The 21,780-nt window shown below is 35.5% G+C and overlaps 1 protein-coding gene across 3 annotated transcripts in view; it reads right to left on the reverse strand.

Annotated features, from left to right (window-relative positions):
• VTA1 (vesicle trafficking 1) overlaps window positions 1-21,780 on the reverse strand; it is an 80,784-nt gene that overhangs the window by 50,483 nt on the left and 8,521 nt on the right. For 2 of the 3 annotated variants that reach the window (XM_007171312.2, XM_007171310.3), the window contains exons 2-4: window positions 4,486-4,580; window positions 1,438-1,565; window positions 720-795 (exon numbers count right to left, since the gene is read on the reverse strand). In XM_007171312.2, coding sequence (XP_007171374.2) covers window positions 720-795; window positions 1,438-1,565; window positions 4,486-4,580 — 299 coding nt within the window. Of the gene's footprint in view, window positions 1-719; window positions 796-1,437; window positions 1,566-4,485; window positions 4,581-6,471; window positions 6,531-21,780 lie in introns of all 3 variants that reach the window. The other variant, XM_057527856.1, reaches the window with a different exon arrangement.

The following is a 21,780-nucleotide window of genomic DNA, read 5'->3' on the forward strand; positions in this document are numbered from 1 at the left end:
CTCCCTTCCTTCCTCTCTCTCTCTCTTTTGTTCTCTTTCTAGATTAATATCTCCCGTCTCAGAAAACAAATTTTCCACGTCAATGGTAAAGCCTGCTACAGTGAAAACAACACTGAACTCAAGGCAACAAGTTTGTCACTTAGCCTCAGTTTGCTCATATATAAAATGAATATGTGCTCTACTTATCTTAGAGTGCTTATGAGAAACAAACTGATAAAATGGATAGGAAGTATCTTGTAAAATGTCAAGTTCTATATGTATTTTACAATAGAGACAAATCTTTAACAATAATATTCCTGGCTAGAAACAAAATAGGAAAAAAACAGCACTAAAAAGTCTCTGCCTCCAGTAATGTTTACCAAATAACAGTACAGAAATTTAACAGCATCCAGGATCCGTAATATTTAAACACTTAATAAAATCAAACTCTGAACCTGGGGTTCAGAGACCAGTACAGTAGCTATGTACTCACTAAAGTATAAAATACATCCTGGATTTAAAGAACTTACTACAAAAAATAACATTTATTGTTAAAAATAATTCCATCTTTTGTTTTCACTTTTTAAAATGTGGCTAGTAGACAATTTAAAATTACACGTTTTGCTTATACTACATTTCTGATGGACATGCTGCTCTAAATAAACAATGTAATAATAAAACTAATACAAAGCAACCATACTGATCTCCAGCCAATAAGACAATAAAGAATGTATACTCACTTCATCAGTGAGTTCTCCAAACACTGTTATGACATCTATTAAAAGACTTGCAGTATAAAAGGACTTGATCATGTTTCTGGAAGAGAAAAGAAAAGTTCATCTAATTCAAATGAAAAATGTAAGAATTAGTCTTGTAGCTACAAGACAAAAACTTCCAATGTTTATAAAAGCACTCTGAAATTAATGTTTTAAATAAAATCAGATTTCAAGAACACAATGGAGCTCCTTCTGTAATCTGTTATTAGGAGGAAGTTACAACACATACAACAGGTGACCATACTACAAGGTTTCACAGTATGCTTTTGATTTTAGAAAATGTAATGACAGTACTATCTGAATCCATATCAAGCCATGTGTATTTCTTTGTATTTAAGTCTTATCATAATAATGACAAATCACTTGAATCGGTAGGGGTGGGAATTTTTAAAATCAGTATCATTGGACCAGGCTGTTTTTGGCTAAAATCAACACAGATTTTACTAAATGGCTAGTTAGGGTATATTTACTAAGAAAATGAATCTGCCCTGGGTATTCTTCATTTAGCCATTTTCTTTAAAAAGCCAGGATTTCTCTTGTAACCCAAACTCATTCTGAGATTCAAAAAAAAAAAATCTAAATCATTAATCAGGAAGTCTGAGAGTAATCAAGAGAAAACTGGATAAATTCTGGTTATACAGTAACTAAACTTATAATTTTTATTTTATCTATCTTTACTTACTTGTGAAATCGCCCAGCACGATCTTCATTATCTGCATACAAAAACATTTTCAAAGCATAATTCTCCAAATGGGCAGAACCAACTATTTCTTGAGTAACAGCTTCATTATCACCCAACTGTTTCTTAAGCTAAAATAAAATGAGATACAGAACTTATGATTCTGGGCTCACAGAAGTGTATACTTAAGTATAAAAATTCCCAATAATCAAATCCAATGTTCACAAAATTCTGAAGACACTCATGATAACGTGAAAGTATAATTTAGCTCTAAATATCAAAATAATCAAGAATAAAAAACATCCAACTATCTATGTAAAGCATCAGACAAATATTTCAAATGTACTAACAAGTATCCTAAAAATGGAATTAAGAAATTCTTTCCTAACCATACATAATTTAAATTTTTAATTTATTCCTATTTCAATTTCTTCTATCAAATATAGAAAAATACAATGAGAAGGATCATTATATCCTAAAAAAGTATCTCTCAGAGCACATTGCATTAGAGATCTAATTCTAAGTAAGGTATAAGAAAACAAACTTAGAATAGGATTACGGAAGTTTTAAAAATTTAGACAAATATATACCTCAAATCAACACAATTTACAACCATGTAAATTTCCAGTCAGTACATCCCTTTCCTACACATGCAATAATTTAAAGTATTTTAAAAACAACAAACTAAATTCCTACATTTTACTCAGACTGTCATACTGGAGTAAAATGACCTTCTGGAATATTAGATCTGAGTACCACACTACTGTTTAAAAATTGCTTTTTTCAAAGAACATTGTAAAATAACAAATTAAATTTAGAAAAAGCAAGAGGATTTTTCATAAAATCAGCAAAGTACATATTCTCATAATTAAGGCCCAGAAGAGATTGAATACTGGAATTTAAGGACGTCTGGGCATGCTTATCCTGAACAAAAACAGAAAAAAAGCCCCACATATAACACTGGTTTACTGTATCCACACTGTGAAATGATTTAATTGTAGGCAATTTATTTCTAGAAAAATTTAGTGGGAGCATGTCATTTCATCTCACCTTCAGCATAAAATATCTGGCAGCAAAAACATAACATACTTGAAGTGTTCCAACTATAAATATAAACATTATAGCACAAGCAGATATGTTCTCACCATGGAATGAAATTCCTTGTTATTTAATGTAGATTAAATAATAAATTCCTGGTAAGTCTCTTTATAAATGTGATTTTACATTCTGAGTATTATAAAGAACTGTTTGAGTTTTGTCTTATCCATAAACTATTGTTATTTTAGCTATTATTGTTAAGCTGTAAAATTAATAAAGAGATATTTTCTATATAAAATGTCTGTAAGAGATGGTATTGTATAAATGTATTGCTACGTGTCAGACACATTCTTCCTCCCACCTCTTAACCCCACCCTCCAAAAGAAGAGTACTCAAATTCTTCCTGCATCCACAGAAGCAGTGTTAGAAGTAGAAGGCCAGACAGGCTCCAAGGGCAGCTGAGTTGTCATCAGTGGTGCCACCAGGCTACCTTGGATGGTTAATAGTAGCAGATGACAGGATTCCGGGTCAGAAGGCCAGGCACCCATACAAAGTTAGAGAGAACACTACTGCCCATGGCTGCATAATACAAGTAGGCTTTGATCTGAATAACTTTCAACATTTAAAAAAAGTTCTGGGCTGACTGGTATAAGTGTATTGATTTTTTTTTTTTTTTTTTTTTTTTTAAAGGATTTTCTTATTTATTTATTTATTTATTTATTTATTTTTATTTTTGGCTGTGTTGGGTCTTCGGTTCGTGCGAGGGCTTTCTCCAGTTGCGGCAAGCGGGGGCCACTCTTCATCGCGGTGCGGGGACCGCTCTTCATCGCGGTGCGCGGGCCTTTCTCTATCGCGGCCCCTCCCGTCACGGGGCACAGGCTCCAGACGCGCAGGCTCAGCAATTGTGGCTCACGGGCCCAGCTGCTCCGTGGCATGTGGGATCTTCCCAGACCAGGGCTCGAACCCGTGTCCCCTGCATTAGCAGGCAGATTCTCAACCACTGCGCCACCAGGGAAGCCCCAGTGTATTGATTTTTAAGATGTCTGAATTTTGTTTCTCCAAACAAAATAATGCAACTGATCAAATAAATATTTAGGTTTCTAATTCTCTTGAGCAGGTCACATAACTAAATAAGCAAATAAAAAGTAAGCCACAGCTATGAATATAACTGCCTTGGAGGAGATGCATTAATGAGAAGTAAACCTTGACATTGTTAAAAAAGACACTGGGATGGCTGGGCACGGGAGGCACAGGGTGGAGCCCTGATTACTAAGTAAGGTTACTATGGTTTAACACTGCCTTCCTGATGCATTGACACCCAATTAAATCCTTCAATTTTCCCTGGATTCGTGCTTCTACATAACCTGTGAAGTTCCATCATAGTTCAAGATGACTTATTAGTCACCTACCACATTTCTGCTAGCAGAGGAAAATGCCTAGACCATAAGAGTATCTTGTTATGGGACCAAGAGTAGGAGGAAGAAACAATAGGCAACTTCCTTCATGGTCCTTTTCACTAAATAAATAGCCCGTTTCTTTTTTTTTTTTTTGCCATGCCTCACGGCATGTGGGATCGCAGTTCCCCAACCAGGGATCGAACATGCACCCCCTGCAGTGGAAGTGCGAAGTCTTAACCACTGGACCACCAAGGAAGTCCCCGATTTCATTATTACAAGAGCCATTTAAGAATTCCCAAATCAATCATCCGTGTAACTGCATGAAGGAAGGTTAGAAAGGGTTTGTCACTTACGAAAGAATGACTCAAAGATCATCTACAGTAACCTGGAACAAGATATAATGTGTATGTAAAGATACTGAAACCGACTTACACCTACTTACAACTCCCTAAGCAGTATGACATAAATGAAAAAAAAAAAGTGTCTTATTTTTCCTCAGCTATGACGTTGCTGATTGCTGCCAACAGGAAGAACTAAAATGACAACACACACACAAATGAAATAAAACGGCATTTTAAACATTAATCAGAAAATAAATTTTCAGTGTTCAACTTACAGCTTCTAACTGATCCATTAGCTTTGATAAAAATTTACGACATTCAGGAGTTTTACTATCAATCTTCATTCCCGTTTGCATCGCATACAAACGACCTACAAAGAAAAATACGATTTGAACAATTTCCAGGACTGAATGTTTAAAATATGTTTTGTCTAATTAATAATTCAAAATTTAAGTGAATTTAGAAATAAAACTTTGATTTACTATGGCTCTTATTCACAAATATAAAGAACACAAAAATATTATCCAAAGAATGCAAGATGAATGATGATGATAACAAATTTTTATGAAGTAAGGCCTTCTCTTTTGGCATTATGTTTAAAAAATAAAAGGACTAGGTCCTAAGCTGTCAAAGGGACCTGCAATTTAATAGGTAAGTGAGGGCATTCAGAAAAACAACCACGTGTACAGGAGCACTTGCCAAGGGCGAGATAAGTAATACTGATAAAATACACAATATGGGCTGGGACAATGGGAAATGCCACTCGAGCTGAGGCTAACAGGGAGAATTGTTTTGGTCTTTTTTATATATACAAATAAGTATACCATCTCTTTAAAAAAACAGAAATATTAGAGATAAGGCTGAAGCTAAAAACCTCTCTGCTACCACAATCCTAAATAGCTTTCCCAGTGATAAGAGCTGTAAAGTTTGGTGGTAATTGTTGTTACCACTGGTATGTACATATACTGCCTATAATTTACCTCTTACATTCAACAATATGCTCAGGAGATCTGTGCAGCACTACAGTGCTCCACACTATGGCCACATCAAACTAAAGCACATTTGGGTAGTTCTCAGATTTTCATCATTACAAAACATGTTGCGCTACCAGACCTTCTTGAGCATACATTCAAGAGTTCCCTGAGGGAGATACCAAGAATGAGAATTGCTGGCTCATAGTATATGTAGTACCTTTCTCACTTTAAGAGCTACTCTTAAAACTGTCTTCCAAAACGAATTACCACTATGCAGTTATATCTATAACACATGCAAGCACCCATTTCTCCTAAACTCACAAAAAATTGATATTAAATTAAAAATTGATATTAGACTTATCAATGTCAGAACTGTGTTATCTCACTTTGATTTTGCATTTTCACTACTCAAAAGGTATTAGAGATTTACTGGATAGCTCTATATCCTCCTTTATGAATTAGGAATAGCTATCAAAATAAAAGGAAAAAATCTGCCAAATTTTCTGTTGGGTTGTTTGCTTTTTAACAAATTGCCGTGTGGCAGTCCTTTATACAGTAGGAAGGAGGGATATCATGTTTCCCCCACCAAATGGAATCTTGTGAACACTATCCCCCTTCTCTGCTTTATTTTCTCCTCAGCAGGTAATCATCTTCAATTTTTTTATCCTCTGATTCTACTACAACTCCAACTTAAACTCCATGAAAATGGCGATTGTAGTCTACTTGGTTTGATGTATCCCTGGCATCTGGGATAGTGCCTGGCCTTCGATAAACATTTTCTGAATAGATAAATACATGAATGAAAGAATAGCGCATTCTGCCCCACTGATTTAAATGCCACTTTTATCATTCATTATCATATATTAAGCTTTCATAGGATAAAAGGGCCTAATTCTTTATATTGTCTATCTTGCTTTGTTATTTGTTAGTCTACTGGTCTATCATTGCTTTATTTACTGCAGCTTTAGAACATGGCTTGGTATGTTAGCTACTCTCAGGATTTCCAATTCAATTATGTCAACCCAATCATATCTTCTTTAAAGATGCATTAATATACAAATACTACAGTTATGTATTCTGCATGTATTTTTAATTTCAATAGCTGTATCTGAGGGAACTACTTTTGAAGGCTTAGGCTTTTAGAGCTAACTCATGTTACAGAGCTTTAAGCTTAATTAATTAACGCATTTATTTCTGTATCAAATTTAAGGGTTTGATCCATCTAGGTATTAATGAGAGGAAATAAATGGAGTTCTAAAAGTGCTGTATAGATTTACACCGACTTACAGTGTAAAAAGCGTGATGCTTTCATTTTCACTGCACAGTAACCAGCACTGGATATCACTCTGACAAAAAAAAAAAATTCTGAGAAGCAAAAAGAGCACTTATCATCCATCGCTTTAATCACAAGTGTGACTAAATTTTGTCTTTTTCTCTTTCTTTTAACCAGTCATATTTAACAACATGTCCAGGTCGTTTACCCATTTGAGTACCAGGTTCTAATCACCTCTCCCCACTCCACACCTTTTGAAGCATGGCTGAACACCCTCCCCTCTTCGAACCAGTCCTATCTCTTGAGTTGTTCAAGCTCTGCACCTGTTTCAGTCAGCTTTTGTTGTAATTGTGACTGAACTCCCCAACAGCTCCTCTCTGTGAGCTGTTCTGGTCTTTTTTTCTAGCATTTTTGTTGCATTTTTTTTTTTTTTAATTAAAAGTGCATCACATGAGCTCTTTGGAAAATAAACATATTGGCTGCAAATACTGTGCCATCTTTCAATTTTTGAATATTGTTTTAAAACACAGAAGCTTAAAATATTTATGTACCCAAAGCGATTTTTTCCCCCGATCAATTCTAAGCTGGGAAAGCTCTTTTATCTCTAAGAAACTGGATATTCAGTTATGATTTTTCCAGTTAAATTCCTTTTTGAATTTAACTTTTAATAACATGCACCCACCTCAGTTACTGGCATCTGTCTCAAATACACTCAATAAATAATCCTTTCTTTCTCTAATGATCTGTGGTTCCTTAATATGTTTTTGCTTTTTATATGTCTTGGCTATTTGATTTCACTGAGATCACAGATTAAATGTCATCTCACATGATAATACCTATAACTGATAATATGCTTTTTCTTCCTCCAAATTTAATCTTACTATGTCTTACAGTATTACAAATTTTTTTCTGAAGAATTTTAAGTGTTCTTGCTCTTATTTTTAAGGGGAAGGCTTTTAGTTGAGTGTAGGGATCAACTCTGTGCTAGGTTGCTCCTATTTCCCCTAAGAGTCCCCACCTTAAGCTATACTGAGGCTGCAGCCTTTGAGACCTATAAGATCCCAGGGATTGGCAGGAGTGTGGGGAGGAAGATATCAGCATTTCTATTGATACGTCTATCTCATTCTTTATAAGTTCCTATTTTTACATATCTTTTATAACACATATAGTATTTTTATAATACATATATAGTATTAGTACATCAATACAGAAAAGTTATTTATAAATAATTACATAATATTGGAGATTTGTGTTTAATTACTTTTAACTCGTGGGTAGGTGAGCAAAAGGTTAAGAATCACTGCTCACTGCATCCTTACTCTTCTCAACTGTAAACTGTGTTTTCTCCACACAGCCTTGTTCCTTCTACCATATTCCCTGGAACTACTGTTTCAGAATCAGCAAACTCCCCTACCTCTCCTCAGATTCCTTCTTCCTCTTTGTCTTAATTAAAACCTGAATGCCACTTGAAAAAATCATTTTATTTGCAGTCCTCTGAAGTAATGAGTTTTAATTCTCTTACCTTCCTTCCAGTGTGTAAGAGAATTGAAAAAGAGAATTGGCAAGTATGATTGGTTTTCTCTTTGCATCCCACTATTACAGTGTTCTCTCAATGTTTTCTAAATACGCTGGTCTAGGGCTCATCCATAATTCTCCATAATCCATAATTCTCTTCCATTGGATTGTTATGCTTGTAATTGCCCATGGACCTCAGGGTCTTTCCTTGTCTTTCCACCATCTTGAAAATTTCGCTGTTCACATGGATAATCAACACTTCTGGCAAAGACTGCTAGCTGTCTACCCGCATCCTTTCTCCCCATGTTCTTTACAAACTAGATCCCTACACATTATTAGGGAGTTGTAACATAGCTAGCCAAAACAGTGTATTTCCCAGTATTCCTCAAAGCAAGATATGGCCATGTTATTACCTAAGACAAATATCATATAACCAGAAATTGTTGGGAGAGACTTCTGGACCTTAAAAGGGGGAATGACAACAGGGGAAAGACCTTACTGACTCCTTCCCCTTTCTCCTCCTTGCTGCCAAGAATAGAAATGGGATGACAAACTCTAGCAGACATCTTGGACCACAAGGCGACCTTGGTAATCGTGCTAGTTTGTAGACATGAAATTAGAAAGAGCTTGGGTCCCTGATGACTTCATGGAATTGGCACACTGGCACTGGGTACTGCCAACATCAGACTTTCCTTTAAATGAGGGAATAAATCCTTATTTTACTTAGCAATTGTAATTTTGAATTTTCTGTGATAAAAAAGCAAATCTATTTCTTATGCATACACAGTGCTGTGTTCTCAATTCTTATCAACAATGATCTCCAATAACTGTACGTACTCTCCTTTACATGCCAGTCACCCCATAACTAAATTACCATCTCAAACTGCTGTACTGTCAATATCAGTATATCAAGCACTCACTCTAAGCATAATTCCTTTTCTTCCAATTTTAATCTCTGCTTGTTACAACAGGCTTCCAGTTCACTGGTGTTGCCCTACTTCTTCATTACAACCAGTCTTTTCTCCTTTAACTTCCCTCTGCAACCAGCTTTGATTTTATGATAGATTTTTCCTGAACTTTATTGTCCTATCTCCTATCCCTGAATCTTTTTATTACATTCCTCTGGCAAAAGCACACTCATATATAAGCCCAACTATCCTCTCTCCCTATGCCTACATACTAGCAACAGAGACCACTGGCAGATCAGCATCACTATAAATACCATAATTATCAACCTCAAATGAGCTTAATACCTTTTTTTATAATTGAATATTTCAGTATTATTTATTCGACCAAAGTAAAATACACTTTCCATCACTATAACTGAGCACAAGCTACAGTTGTTTAAAATTTTTATGATGTGCCGACATTTTGCATCCTATGTGAAACATTTGGTTTGAAAATATTAAAGTTCTCTATTTTGTGTACCATCTTCTCTCCTGTTTTCTCCATTCTCTGAAGACATTTTATATTAATTGTGTAAGACTGATTTCCTTATCTTCCCAATCTCTCAAGTGACTTTTTCAAACATCTTTCAAACAAAACCTCACCCAAACACACACACAGAAAATTCAGTAGACGTTAATTAATTACTCGCTATCTATATATACTATTAGTCAACACAATAACACAATAATGTGAGGAAATACAGTACTGACAGTTTGATTTCCCTAGGAGGTCTTTCTCCTTACTTTATCAAAGTAGTGAACAATATATGAATCCTACCATCTATGGAGTGTAGTTAGCTACTTAGTGGACCAACTTTGGGCATAAATGGTTATCCAGCATAGGTAACAGCCCATTAAGCAAACATGCAGAAAATTAATCAGCACTTTCTTGCTACCAAGCGAAAGTGATTTATTCCTATGTAGAAAGTACAAATCTGTTTCTGATTTGTTACTCTTAACTACTTCTACTGTTGCTTACAATAAAAATGAAGATTATCTGTATCTCCTTTGAAGCAAAAATCAAATTATTCCCAATTCACTATCACCACAACCATCATCAATCTCCCTCACAACACAAATATAAACAAATGTCAGCTTCTTGTTCTTTAAAAGTTAACCTTAATACAAATGGCTGATACTCAAAATATAGTGTAATGACAACATAGTTTAATGGTTTCACTTACATGCATTTTTTTCTTGGCTTACATGCATATTCAGTCTTTGCAATTACAAAGACATTATTATAAAGCAACACCTTTAATCGAAGGACTGGAAAGAACCATCTCAGACCCGGAAAGATTTAGGATAAAAGTTGGCCTTTTACATTTTTGAATATCTTACATGGTTTACAATTCTTAAGTTGTATCACAAGATACACTTTCTAATATTAATAAAAATGAAAAGACATTAAATCTACTTATGAAAATTAATAAATACACCAAAAGATCTTTTTTCATAATGGATGGAAAAAAGCATCACTTTCATATAGAACTCTGTTCAGGACAAGTAATTCATTGTAGCAGCAGCAGTACGACAAAAAATTAATGTCTAACATGGAAAGTTACCTACTGAAACAGAATAAATATGTAGCTAGAATCATGTATAAGAAAATATATTTGATTTATTTCATCAAGGAAATGTGTTTATTTTTATGAATAAATATTATTTGAAGATGAGTAATGAGGCATATTTGCAAAAGGATTAAATACTTTCCAACCTAACTTTAATGTGAAACATTTAGGAGACAAACATTTACTAATCCTGAAGGTATGAACATTAAATCTAAACGTTAACATTCTAACACACCCTTGCTTATACATGAGAAATCTAAAAATATGAAATGCATGATATAAACACACAAAAGGTGTATAAAAACAATTGTGAAGAGTGATGAGTTAATAGGTTAAATTAATGTAGCACTCAAATAGGAATCATTATACTATACACTGATGTGTAAAGGCAAATTTTATTCCAATAAATAGAACTGAATATATTACTCTACTCATAAGTATATTATAAATCCCTGCTATATGGTTAGTATTATCTTTTGTGAATGGACTTCCAAATCAAAGAATAAAAAAGTATGAATGAATATATATTAATAAAGGGTATTTACTTCACTCATTACTTCATTAAACAAATTTTTTTGAGCTTCTGTCATAATACAGTAGCTTTAAGAAAAAGTTCGCTATTTCTGAATTCCTACTAAAAGACCGTGCTGGTACTTAGCAAACACTAAGTGATGATTTGATTACTAAAATGAGAACACAGATTCTAATTCTGACCACATGGAGTAGTGAGATTTGCTATCTCACTGTAAACAACCAAAAAACTAGACAAAATATACAAAACAAGTTTTCAGACAATGGAAACAAACATGGTAAGACCAAGACATCTGAAGAAAGGAAACATATGAGGTGACACCAATATCAGCCTAGCATTCTGCCTGGAGGTATATCCCAGTCTAAGGAGTAGGAGGGGAGTCCAAAGCAGAGCACAGTCCTCTAGCTGAGTTGAGAAAACAGACTGGAGTTCACGGAGACTGAGGCAGCTGTAAGTTGAGGGGCAGAGTTCTGAAGAGGATGAAGCTATGAAGAAAAGAAATCCAGAAATCTGTATAGGGGTAAACTTGAGGCTCAGGAGAACCCTACCATGTGCATGTGAAGGAGAAGACTCCACACGGCCAAAGAATGAGCAGAAGCTGTGAGCTGGATTGTCCCCAGAGCACACACAGGGCTGGGATGCATTCAAGTTCCAACCAAAAGGAGTGGAGAGCCCCAGATGCTTACCCAGGATATATACCAGAGACCCCCAAAGGGATATGCTTTAGTGATAGGGTTAACCTGTCCCTAAAGCAAAGACTACTTTAGACCTGCTCCCCAAAGCTAAAAACAAACAAAATAAAGCACAAAAGAATCTAACTGAACAGCAATTAACTTAATTGTTGGTCGCATTAAATCCCTTCAAGAACAGACATTCAAGAACTTAATTCACTCTGTCCTGCTACCAATCAAGAATGACTAATGATGGCAAATAGCAGAAGAATGTGAACCTAAGATAAAACAATAAGATAAGATAAAACAATGACAAAATAATGGAAATAGCAGACAATGACATTAAAATACTGGGGAACTATTATAAAGTATATTTAATGGAAACCATGAATAAAATGAGGAGAGAAATAGAACATACACAAAGGAACACAAATGGACCATCCAGAGATGAAAAATATACTATCTGAAATAAAAAATTTACTGGACAGGATTAATAGTAGTTTAGACACCATAAAAGAAAAAATTAGTGAACTTCAGAACACAGCAATAGGAACTACTTAAAGCAGGGAGAAAAAGGATTGAAAAGAGAAACAAAAACAAACACAAAACCGGAGTTTCAGTGAGGTGTGGGAAAACACCGAGTGCTCTAACATACATGTAATTGGAATCCTCCCCTCCAAAGGTGGGGAGGTGTGGCAAAAACAATTGACAAATTAAAATTTTTTAACCAGCAAAAATATCTTTCAAAAATAAGAATGAAATAAAAGCTTGTTTCACACAAGAGAAGCTGAAAGAATTGGTGGCAATCCTACAAATGAAATGATAAACTTTTCAACAGGAAAGAAAATGATACCAGATTTAAAATGATCTACACAAAGGAATGAAGAGTGCTAAAAATGGTAATTATGTGGGAATATATTAAAAATTGTATTTCCTCATTTTATGAATCTTCTTAAAAAGGATGGTTAAAAAATAAAAAATATATTCTAGGGTTTATGGTTTATGTATAAATAAAACGCATAACAACTACAGGCAAAGGACAGGAGAAAAGAAAGTGAAGTTCTTACCTTATATGTGAGGTGTTATATGATAGTAGACTGTGACAAGTTACTGTAAATGCTAGAGCAACCATTAAAAAAATTAAAACAAAGAGGAATATCTAATAAGCCCACGGTGGAAGTACAATGGACTCCAAAGTGTTTCCAAAGAGAAACAATTAACTGGGATTAAAAAACACCTAAAAACCAAAAAACCTGGACAAGCCACAGAAAAATACACGATGAACTGAATGAAAGTGAGAATTTATCAAGCACTGAAACCTGTGCTGCTCAAGAGGATGTAAGCTTTCACTTTGAACAATCATAATTGTCATTAAAAAAAAGAATCTTATCAAAGATGGTTTAAACTTGCATGGGTGCCAAACATAAGACAATGACAGATAAGGACAAGTTACTTGACTACACTGATCCTGTCCCCTCAACCTCAGAAACAGGTTGAAAGAGTCTAAAACCAAAATGATTTACTTTACTCAAAAAAGGAGTAATTATTAAAAAGACTAGATTAACCAAGATGGCGGAGTAGAAGGACGTGCTCTCACTCCCTCTTGCGAGAGCACCAGAATCACAACTGGCTGCTGGACAATCATTGACAGGAAGACCCTGGACTTCACCAAGGAGGACACCCCACGTCCAAGGACAGAGGAGAAGCCACAGTGAGACGGTAGGAGGGGCGCAATCAGAGTAAAATCAAATCCCATAACTGCTGGGTGGGTGACTCACAGACTGGCGAACACTTATACCACAGAAGTCCACCCACTGGAGTGAAGGTTCTGAGCCCCACCTCAGGCTTCCCAACCTGGGGGTCCGGCAAAGGGAGGAGGAATTCCTAGAGAATCAGACTTTGAAGCCTAGTGGGAATTGATTGCAGGACTGTGACAGGACTGGGGGAAACAGAGACCCCACTCTTGGAGGGCACACACAAAGTAATGTGTGCATCGGGACCCAGGGGAAGGAGCAGTGACCCTGGGGGAGACTGAACCAGACGTACCTGCTGGTGTTGGGGGGTCTCCTGCAGAGGCGAGTGGTGGCTCTGTTTCACCGTGGGGACAAGGACACTGGCAGCAGAAGTTCCGGGAAGTACTCCTTGGCGTGAGCCCTCCCAGAGTCTGTCATTAGCCCCACCAAAGAGCCCAGGTAGGCTCCACTGTTGGGTTGCCTCAGGCAAAACAACCAACAGGGAGGGAACCCATCCCCACCCATCAACAGTCAAGTGGATTAAGGTTTTACTGGGCTCTGATCGCCACAGCAACAGGGAGGGAACCCAGCCCCACCCATCAACAGTCAAGTGGATTAAGGTTTTACTGAGCTCTGACCGCCACAGCAACAGTCAGCTCTACCCACCACCAGAGCCTCCCATCAAGCCTCTTAGATAGCCTCAACCACCAGAGGGCAGACAACAGAAGCAAGAAAAACTACAATCCTGCAGCCTGTGGACCAAAAACCACAGTTACAGAAAGACAGAGAAGATGAAAAGGCAGAGGGCTATGTACCAGATGAAGGAACAAGAAAAAACCCCAGAAAAACAACTAAATGAAGTGGAGATAGGCAACCTTCCAGAAAAAGAATTCAGAATAATGATAGTGAAGATGATCCAGGACCTCGGAATAAGAATGGAGGCAAAGATTGAGAAGATGCAAGAAATGATTAACAAAGACCTAGAAGAATTAAAGAACAAACAAACAGAGATGACCAATACAATAACTGAAATGAAAACTACACTAGAAGGAATCAATAGCAGAATAACTGAGGCAGAAGAACGGATAAGTGACCTGGAAGACAGAATGGTGGAATTCACTGCTGCGGAACAGACTAAAGAAAAAAGAATAAAAAGAAATGAAGACAGCCTAAGAGACCTCTGGGACAACATTAAACGCAACAACATTCGCATTATAGGGGTCCCAGAAGGAGAAGAGAGAGAGAAAGGACCAGAGAAAATATTTGAAGAGATTATAATCGAAAACTTCCCTAACATGGGAAAGGAAATAGCCACCCAAGTCCAGGAAGCGCAGAGAGTCCCATACAGAATAAACCCAAGGAGAAACACGCCGAGACACATAGTAATCAAAGTGGCAAAAATTAAAGACAAAGAAAAATTATTGAAAGCAGCAAGGGAAAAACGACAAATAACATACAAGGGAACCCCCATAAGGTTAACAGCTGATTTCTCAGCAGAAACTCTGCAAGCCAGAAGGGAGTGGCATGAAATACTTAAAGTGATGAAAGGGAAGAACCTACAACCAAGATTACTCTACCCAGCAAGGATCTCATTTAGATTTGATGGAGAAATCAAAAGCTTTACAGACAAGCAAAAGCTAAGAGAATTCAGCACCACCAAACCAGCTCTACAACAAATGCTAAAGGAACTTCTCTAAGTGGGAAACACAAGAGAAGAAAAGGACCTACAAAAACAAACCCAAAACAATTAAGAAAATGGTCATAGGAACATACATATCGATAATTACCTTAAACGTGAATGGATTAAATGCCCCAACCAAAAGACATAGACTGGCTGAATGGATACAAAAACAAGACCCATATATATGCTGTCTACAAGAGACCCACTTCAGACCTAGGGACACATACAGACTGAAAGTGAGGGGATGGAAAAAGATATTCCATGCAAATGGAAATCAAAAGAAAGCTGGAGTAGCTATACTCATATCAGATAAAATAGACTTTAAAATAAAGAATGTTACAAGAGACAAGGAAGGACACTACATAATGATCCAGGGATCAATCCAAGAAGAAGATATAACAATTATAAATATATATGCACCCAACATAGGAGCACCTCAATACATAAGGCAACTGCTAACAGCTATAAAAGAGGAAATCGACAGTAACACAATAATAGTGGGGGACTTTAACACCTCACTTACACCAATGGACAGATCATCCAAAATGAAAATAAATAAGGAAACAGAAGCTTTAAATGACACAATAGACCAGATAGATTTAATTGATATATATAGGACATTCCATCCAAAAACGGCAGATTACACGTTCTTCTCAAGTGCACACGGAACATTCTCCAGGATAGATCACATCTTGGGTCACAAATCAAGCCTCAGTAAATTTAAGAAAATTGAAATCATATCAAGCATCTTTTCTGACCACAACGCTATGAGATTAGAAATGAATTACAGGGAAAAAAACGTAAAAAAGACAAACACATGGAGGCTAAACAATACGTTACTAAATAACCAAGAGATCACTGAAGAAATCAAACAGGAAATAAAAAAATACCTAGAGACAAATGACAATGAAAACACGACGACCCAAAACCTATGGGATGCAGCAAAAGCGGTTCTAAGAGGGAAGTTTATAGCTATACAAGCCTACCTAAAGAAACAAGAAAAATCTCAAGTAAACAATCTAACTTTACACCTAAAGAAACTAGAGAAAGAAGAACAAACAAAACCCAAAGTTAGCAGAAGGAAAGAAATCATAAAGATCAGAGCAGAAATAAATGAAATAGAAACAAAGAAAACAATAGCAAAGATCAATAAAACTAAAAGTTGGTTCTTTGAGAAGATAAACAAAATTGATAAGCCATTAGCCAGACTCATCAAGAAAAAGAGGGAGAGGACTCAAATCAATAAAATCAGAAATGAAAAAGGAGAAGTTACAACAGACACCGCAGAAATACAAAACATCCTAAGAGACTACTACAAGCAACTTTATGCCAATAAAATGGACAACCTGGAAGAAATGGACAAATTCTTAGAAAGGTATAACCTTCCAAGACTGAACCAGGAAGAAACAGAAAATATCAACAGACCAATCACAAGTAATGAAATTGAAACTGTGATTAAAAATCTTCCAACAAACAAAAGTCCAGGACCAGATGGCTTCACAGGGGAATTCTATCAAACATTTAGAGAAGAGCTAACACCCATCCTTCTCAAACTCTTCCAAAAAATTGCAGAGGAAGGAACTCTCCCAAACTCATTCTATGAGGCCACCATCACCCTGATACCAAAACCAGACAAAGACACTACAAAAAAAGAAAATTACAGACCAATATCACTGATGAATATAGATGCAAAAATCCTCAACAAAATACTAGCAAACAGAATCCAACAACACATTAAAAGGATCATACACCACGATCAAGTGGGATTTATCCCAGGGATGCAAGGATTCTTCAATATACGCAAATCAATCAATGTGATACACCATATTAACAAATTGAAGAATAAAAACCATATGATCATCTCAATAGATGCAGAAAAAGCTTTTGACAAAATTCAACACCCATTTCTGATAAAAACTCTCCAGAAAGTGGGCATAGAGGGAACCTACCTCAACATAATAAAGGCCATATATGACAAACCCACAGCAAACATCATTCTCAATGGTGAAAAACTGAAAGCATTTCCTCTAAGATCAGGAACGAGACAAGGATGTCCACTCTCACCACTATTATTCAACATAGTTCTGGAAGTCCTAGCCACGGCAATCAGAGAAGAAAAAGAAATAAAAGGAATACAAATTGGAAAAGAAGAAGTAAAACTGTCACTGTTTGCGGATGACATGATACTATACATAGAGAATCCTAAAACTGCCACCAGAAAACTGCTAGAGCTAATTAATGAATATGGTAAAGTTGCAGGTTACAAAATTAATGCACAGAAATCTCTTGCATTCCTATACACTAATGATGAAAAATCTGAAAGAGAAATTATGGAAACACTCCCATTTACCATTGCAACAAAAAGAATAAAATACCTAGGAATAAACCTACCTAGGGAGACAAAAGACCTGTATGCAGAAAACTATAAGACACTGATGAAAGAAATTAAAGATGATACCAACAGATGGAGAGATATACCATGTTCTTGGATTGGAAGAATCAACATTGTGAAAATGAGTATACTACCCAAAGCAATCTACAGATTCAATGCAATCCCTATCAAATTACCAAGGGCATTTTTTACGGAGCTAGAACAAATCATCTTAAAATTTGTATGGAGACACAAAAGACCCCGAATAGCCAAAGCAGTCTTGAGGCAAAAAAATGGAGCTGGAGGAATCAGACTCCCTGACTTCAGACTATACTACAAAGCTACAGTAATCAAGACAATATGGTACTGGCACAAAAACAGAAACATAGATCAATGGAACAAGATAGAAAGCCCAGAGATTAACCCACGCACCTATGGTCAACTAATCTATGACAAAGGAGGCAAAGATATACAATGGAGAAAAGACAGTCTCTTCAATAAGTGGTGCTGGGAAAACTGGACAGCCACATGTAAAAGAATGAAATTAGAATACTCCCTAACACCATACACAAAAGTAAACTCAAAATGGATTAGAGACCTAAATATAAGACTGGACACTATAAAACTCTTAGAGGAAAACATAGGAAGAACACTCTTTGACATAAATCACAGCAAGATCTTTTTCGATCCACCTCCTAGAGTAATGGAAATAAAAACAAAAATAAACAAGTGGGACCTAATGAAACTTCAAAGCTTTTGCACAGCAAAGGAAACCATAAACAAGACGAAAAGACAACCCTCAGAATGGGAGAAAATATTTGCAAATGAATCAACGGACAAAGGATTAATCTCCAAAATATATAAACAGCTCATTCAGCTCAATATCAAAGAAACAAACACCCCAATCCAAAAATGGGCAGAAGACCTAAATAGACATTTCTCCAAAGAAGACATACAGACGGCCACGAAGCACATGAAAAGATGCTCAACATCACTAATTATTAGAGAAATGCAAATCAAAACTACAATGAGGTATCACCTCACTCCTGTTAGAATGGGCATCATCAGAAAATCTACAAACAACAAATGCTGGAGAGGGTGTGGAGAAAAGGGAACCCTCTTGCACTGTTGGTGGGAATGTAAATTGATACAGCCACTATGGAGAACAATATGGAGGTTCCTTAAAAAACTAAAAATAGAATTACCATATGACCCAGCAATCCCACTACTGGGCATATACCCAGAGAAAACCGTAATTCAAAAAGACACGTGCACCCGAATGTTCATTGCAGCACTATTTACAATAGCCAGGTCATGGAAGCAACCTAAATGCCCATCAACAGACGAATGGATAAAGAAGTTGTGGTACATATATACGATGGAATATTATTCAGCCATAAAAAGGAACGAAATTGAGTCATTTGTTGAGAAGTGGATGGATCTAGAGACTGTCATACAGAGTGAAGTAAGTCAGAAAGAGAAAAACAAATATCGTATGTTAATGCATGTATGTGGAACGTAGAAAAATGGTACAGATGAGCCAGTTTGCAGGGCAGAAGTTGAGACACAGATGTAGAGAATGGACATATGGACACCAAGGGGGGAAAACTGCGATGAGGTGGGGATGGTGATGTGCTGAATTGGGCGATTGGGATTGACATGTATACACGGATGTGTATAAAACTGATGCCTAATAAGAACCTGCAGTATAAAAAAACAAACAAAACAACTAATACTAAACTTTCATTGGGTTATTTGTATGGAAATATGTTAATATAAATGTTTCAGACATTACATGAAATTTCTAAAAATCTTATATTTGTATTTGTATGGAAATATGTATGGAAATATGTTAATATAAATGTTTCAGACATTACATGAAATTTCTAAAAATCTTGTATTTGTATGGAAATATGTATGAAAATATGTTAATATAAATGTTTCAGACATTACATGAAATTTCTAAAAATCTTATATTTGTATTTGTATGGAAATATGTATGGAAATATGTTAATATAAATGTTTCAGACATTACATGAAATTTCTAAAAATCTTATATTTGTATTTGTATGGAAATATGTATGGAAATATGTTAATATAAATGTTTCAGACATTACATGAAATTTCTAAAAATCTTATATTTGTATTTATATGGAAATATGTATGGAAATATGTTAATATAAATGTTTCAGACATTACAGGAAACTTCTAAAAATCTTATATGTTCTGGTATAATGTTATAAGTAATAATCCTAGTTATTACTTTAAAATGTATATCTCAGAAATAACTAATTTTCTTGTCAACTGCATTATTATGAACTTTCATCAAATCTTTAACCATGGTCATTTTTAAGTCTTTTGTCATTTACAGACAGTTCTGGGTGTACTCTGATGATTTTGCAAATATGTTCCTATAAAAGAGTTTCATCTTCAAGAAATTCATGGAAAAGACTCTGACAAGTACAGGTTTCTGGTAACTGACTGTACTGCTGAACTGAATGAATAAGCATTTTCAGAACTCTAATGAAAAACTGATGAACTCATAAAACTGCTAACAAAAGATCAAGATGAAAAAAAAGAAATTAATTACATGGGACTGAGTGAACTGATGAGGATGAGTATAATTTTTGTGACTTTCTGTCTGAATTAAAAAAAAAAAAAATCCCACAAGGACTCAGAGGAAAAGAATATACAAATCAATTTTCACTGCAAAGTAAAGGAGCTGTTACAGTGGAGGATTACTGGACTGAATGTCAATATTATGACATAGTATAAGTGTGTTTCATGTTTGGTAATTGCAATCATTGTTGCTTTTGTTGTGGTCATCCATGTACAATGCTTGGTGTCAGTCTATCTATCTCTTGTAAAAATAAAAAAAAAAAAAAAAAAAAAGACTATTTTATGATATAAAATGCATGTCTGCATATATGTTTGCAAAAACAAAAAGAATGGAGTACTAATGGATAAGCCAGTAGTCCAGCTTTCTGTGCCTATTTATTAACCTGTCATTGCTACAGTAAAGTATCCCGAGTCAGCTTATAATAAAAAATGATAAGTACTTAGATAAGAGGACTATGGGCTCAAATTAATCGTTACAGGTTCAGAAATAAGCAAAAAAAAAAAAAAAAAAAGCCACTGCTTATCTTTATTGGCTTAGTTAAGCTTATCTGTCATTAAAAAATCCAATTTCTAAGTGAGTAACAACAAAAAAATAACAGGCAACTGATTATTAATCCTAATATCCACCACCAATCAAAAAATCCAATATTTTTCAGCCTTTATTTAAACTAAACTAAAAATTTACACTTGTGCATCTTATAATATCTTGTATATGAAATATACCATATGTATTTACAACTTCCTGAAAACTACATTTAATTTTCCTATGATCATATAAACATGACTCTGAAAGAACACTTGTACACGTTCACTGAATGTCTATTAACTGTACAATATCACCCCCTAGAGGAAACTTTAAAAAAACAAACTTGAAACTTTATGTATTTAGTTACTTAAGCAAATTTAAAAGGAAGGAGTCTTTCTACTTTTAGCTTTATCCACAACACCAAACTTCACAGAATCAAAATAGTTATCATATGGTGCCCATGTTTAGTAGAGACAAGTATTTTCTGGCTTCATTAAGGAAAAAAAAACAGAGAGAGACATACAGAGCTCAGAGATATGTTAATAACACCAAGCCTGTCCTCCATTTCTTCCACTTATTAGGAATCTTCATTGCTCCCCCTTTCTTTTTCACCAATTTAACTAGTGCCTTTACCTTCACTCTGTAAGTGGTATTCTAATTACTACCTACTATCAACAATTTTACATATAACCATTTCTCATCTAGAATCTGTCATTCAAGTCCTGGCTCCATCACTTACTAATAAAAGGACCAGGATAACTATAAGGTTCAAATCAGATACCCTGAAGAAAAGTATTGTTATTAATGCCAAGAGCTACATAAATGTTAGTCATCTGGCCTCTTTATTCAGTGACAGCTATAAGGCCATAGTTCTCTGTAGGGACCATAGTTGCCTTAAAATTCAGATCAATTTAACATTTTTGGAGCACCTATTCTTTATTGTGTAAATATGTCTAGTGGCCTAGCACTACCTGGTACAATAAATGAATAAAGAGCTCCCAGCAGGGTGCAGCCTTCTTAAGTTTACCATCTAGAAGACACAATAGGCAAATGAAAAGCAATTAGGTAAAGCCATACAAGGCATAATGAGGACACAGAGATGATGCACCTTAAAACTAGGGAGTTTAAGAGAAGGTCTCCCAGAAAAGGTGACATTC

Source organism: Balaenoptera acutorostrata, chromosome 14 (assembly GCF_949987535.1).
Source record: "Balaenoptera acutorostrata chromosome 14, mBalAcu1.1, whole genome shotgun sequence".
NCBI lineage: Eukaryota > Metazoa > Chordata > Mammalia > Artiodactyla > Balaenopteridae > Balaenoptera > Balaenoptera acutorostrata.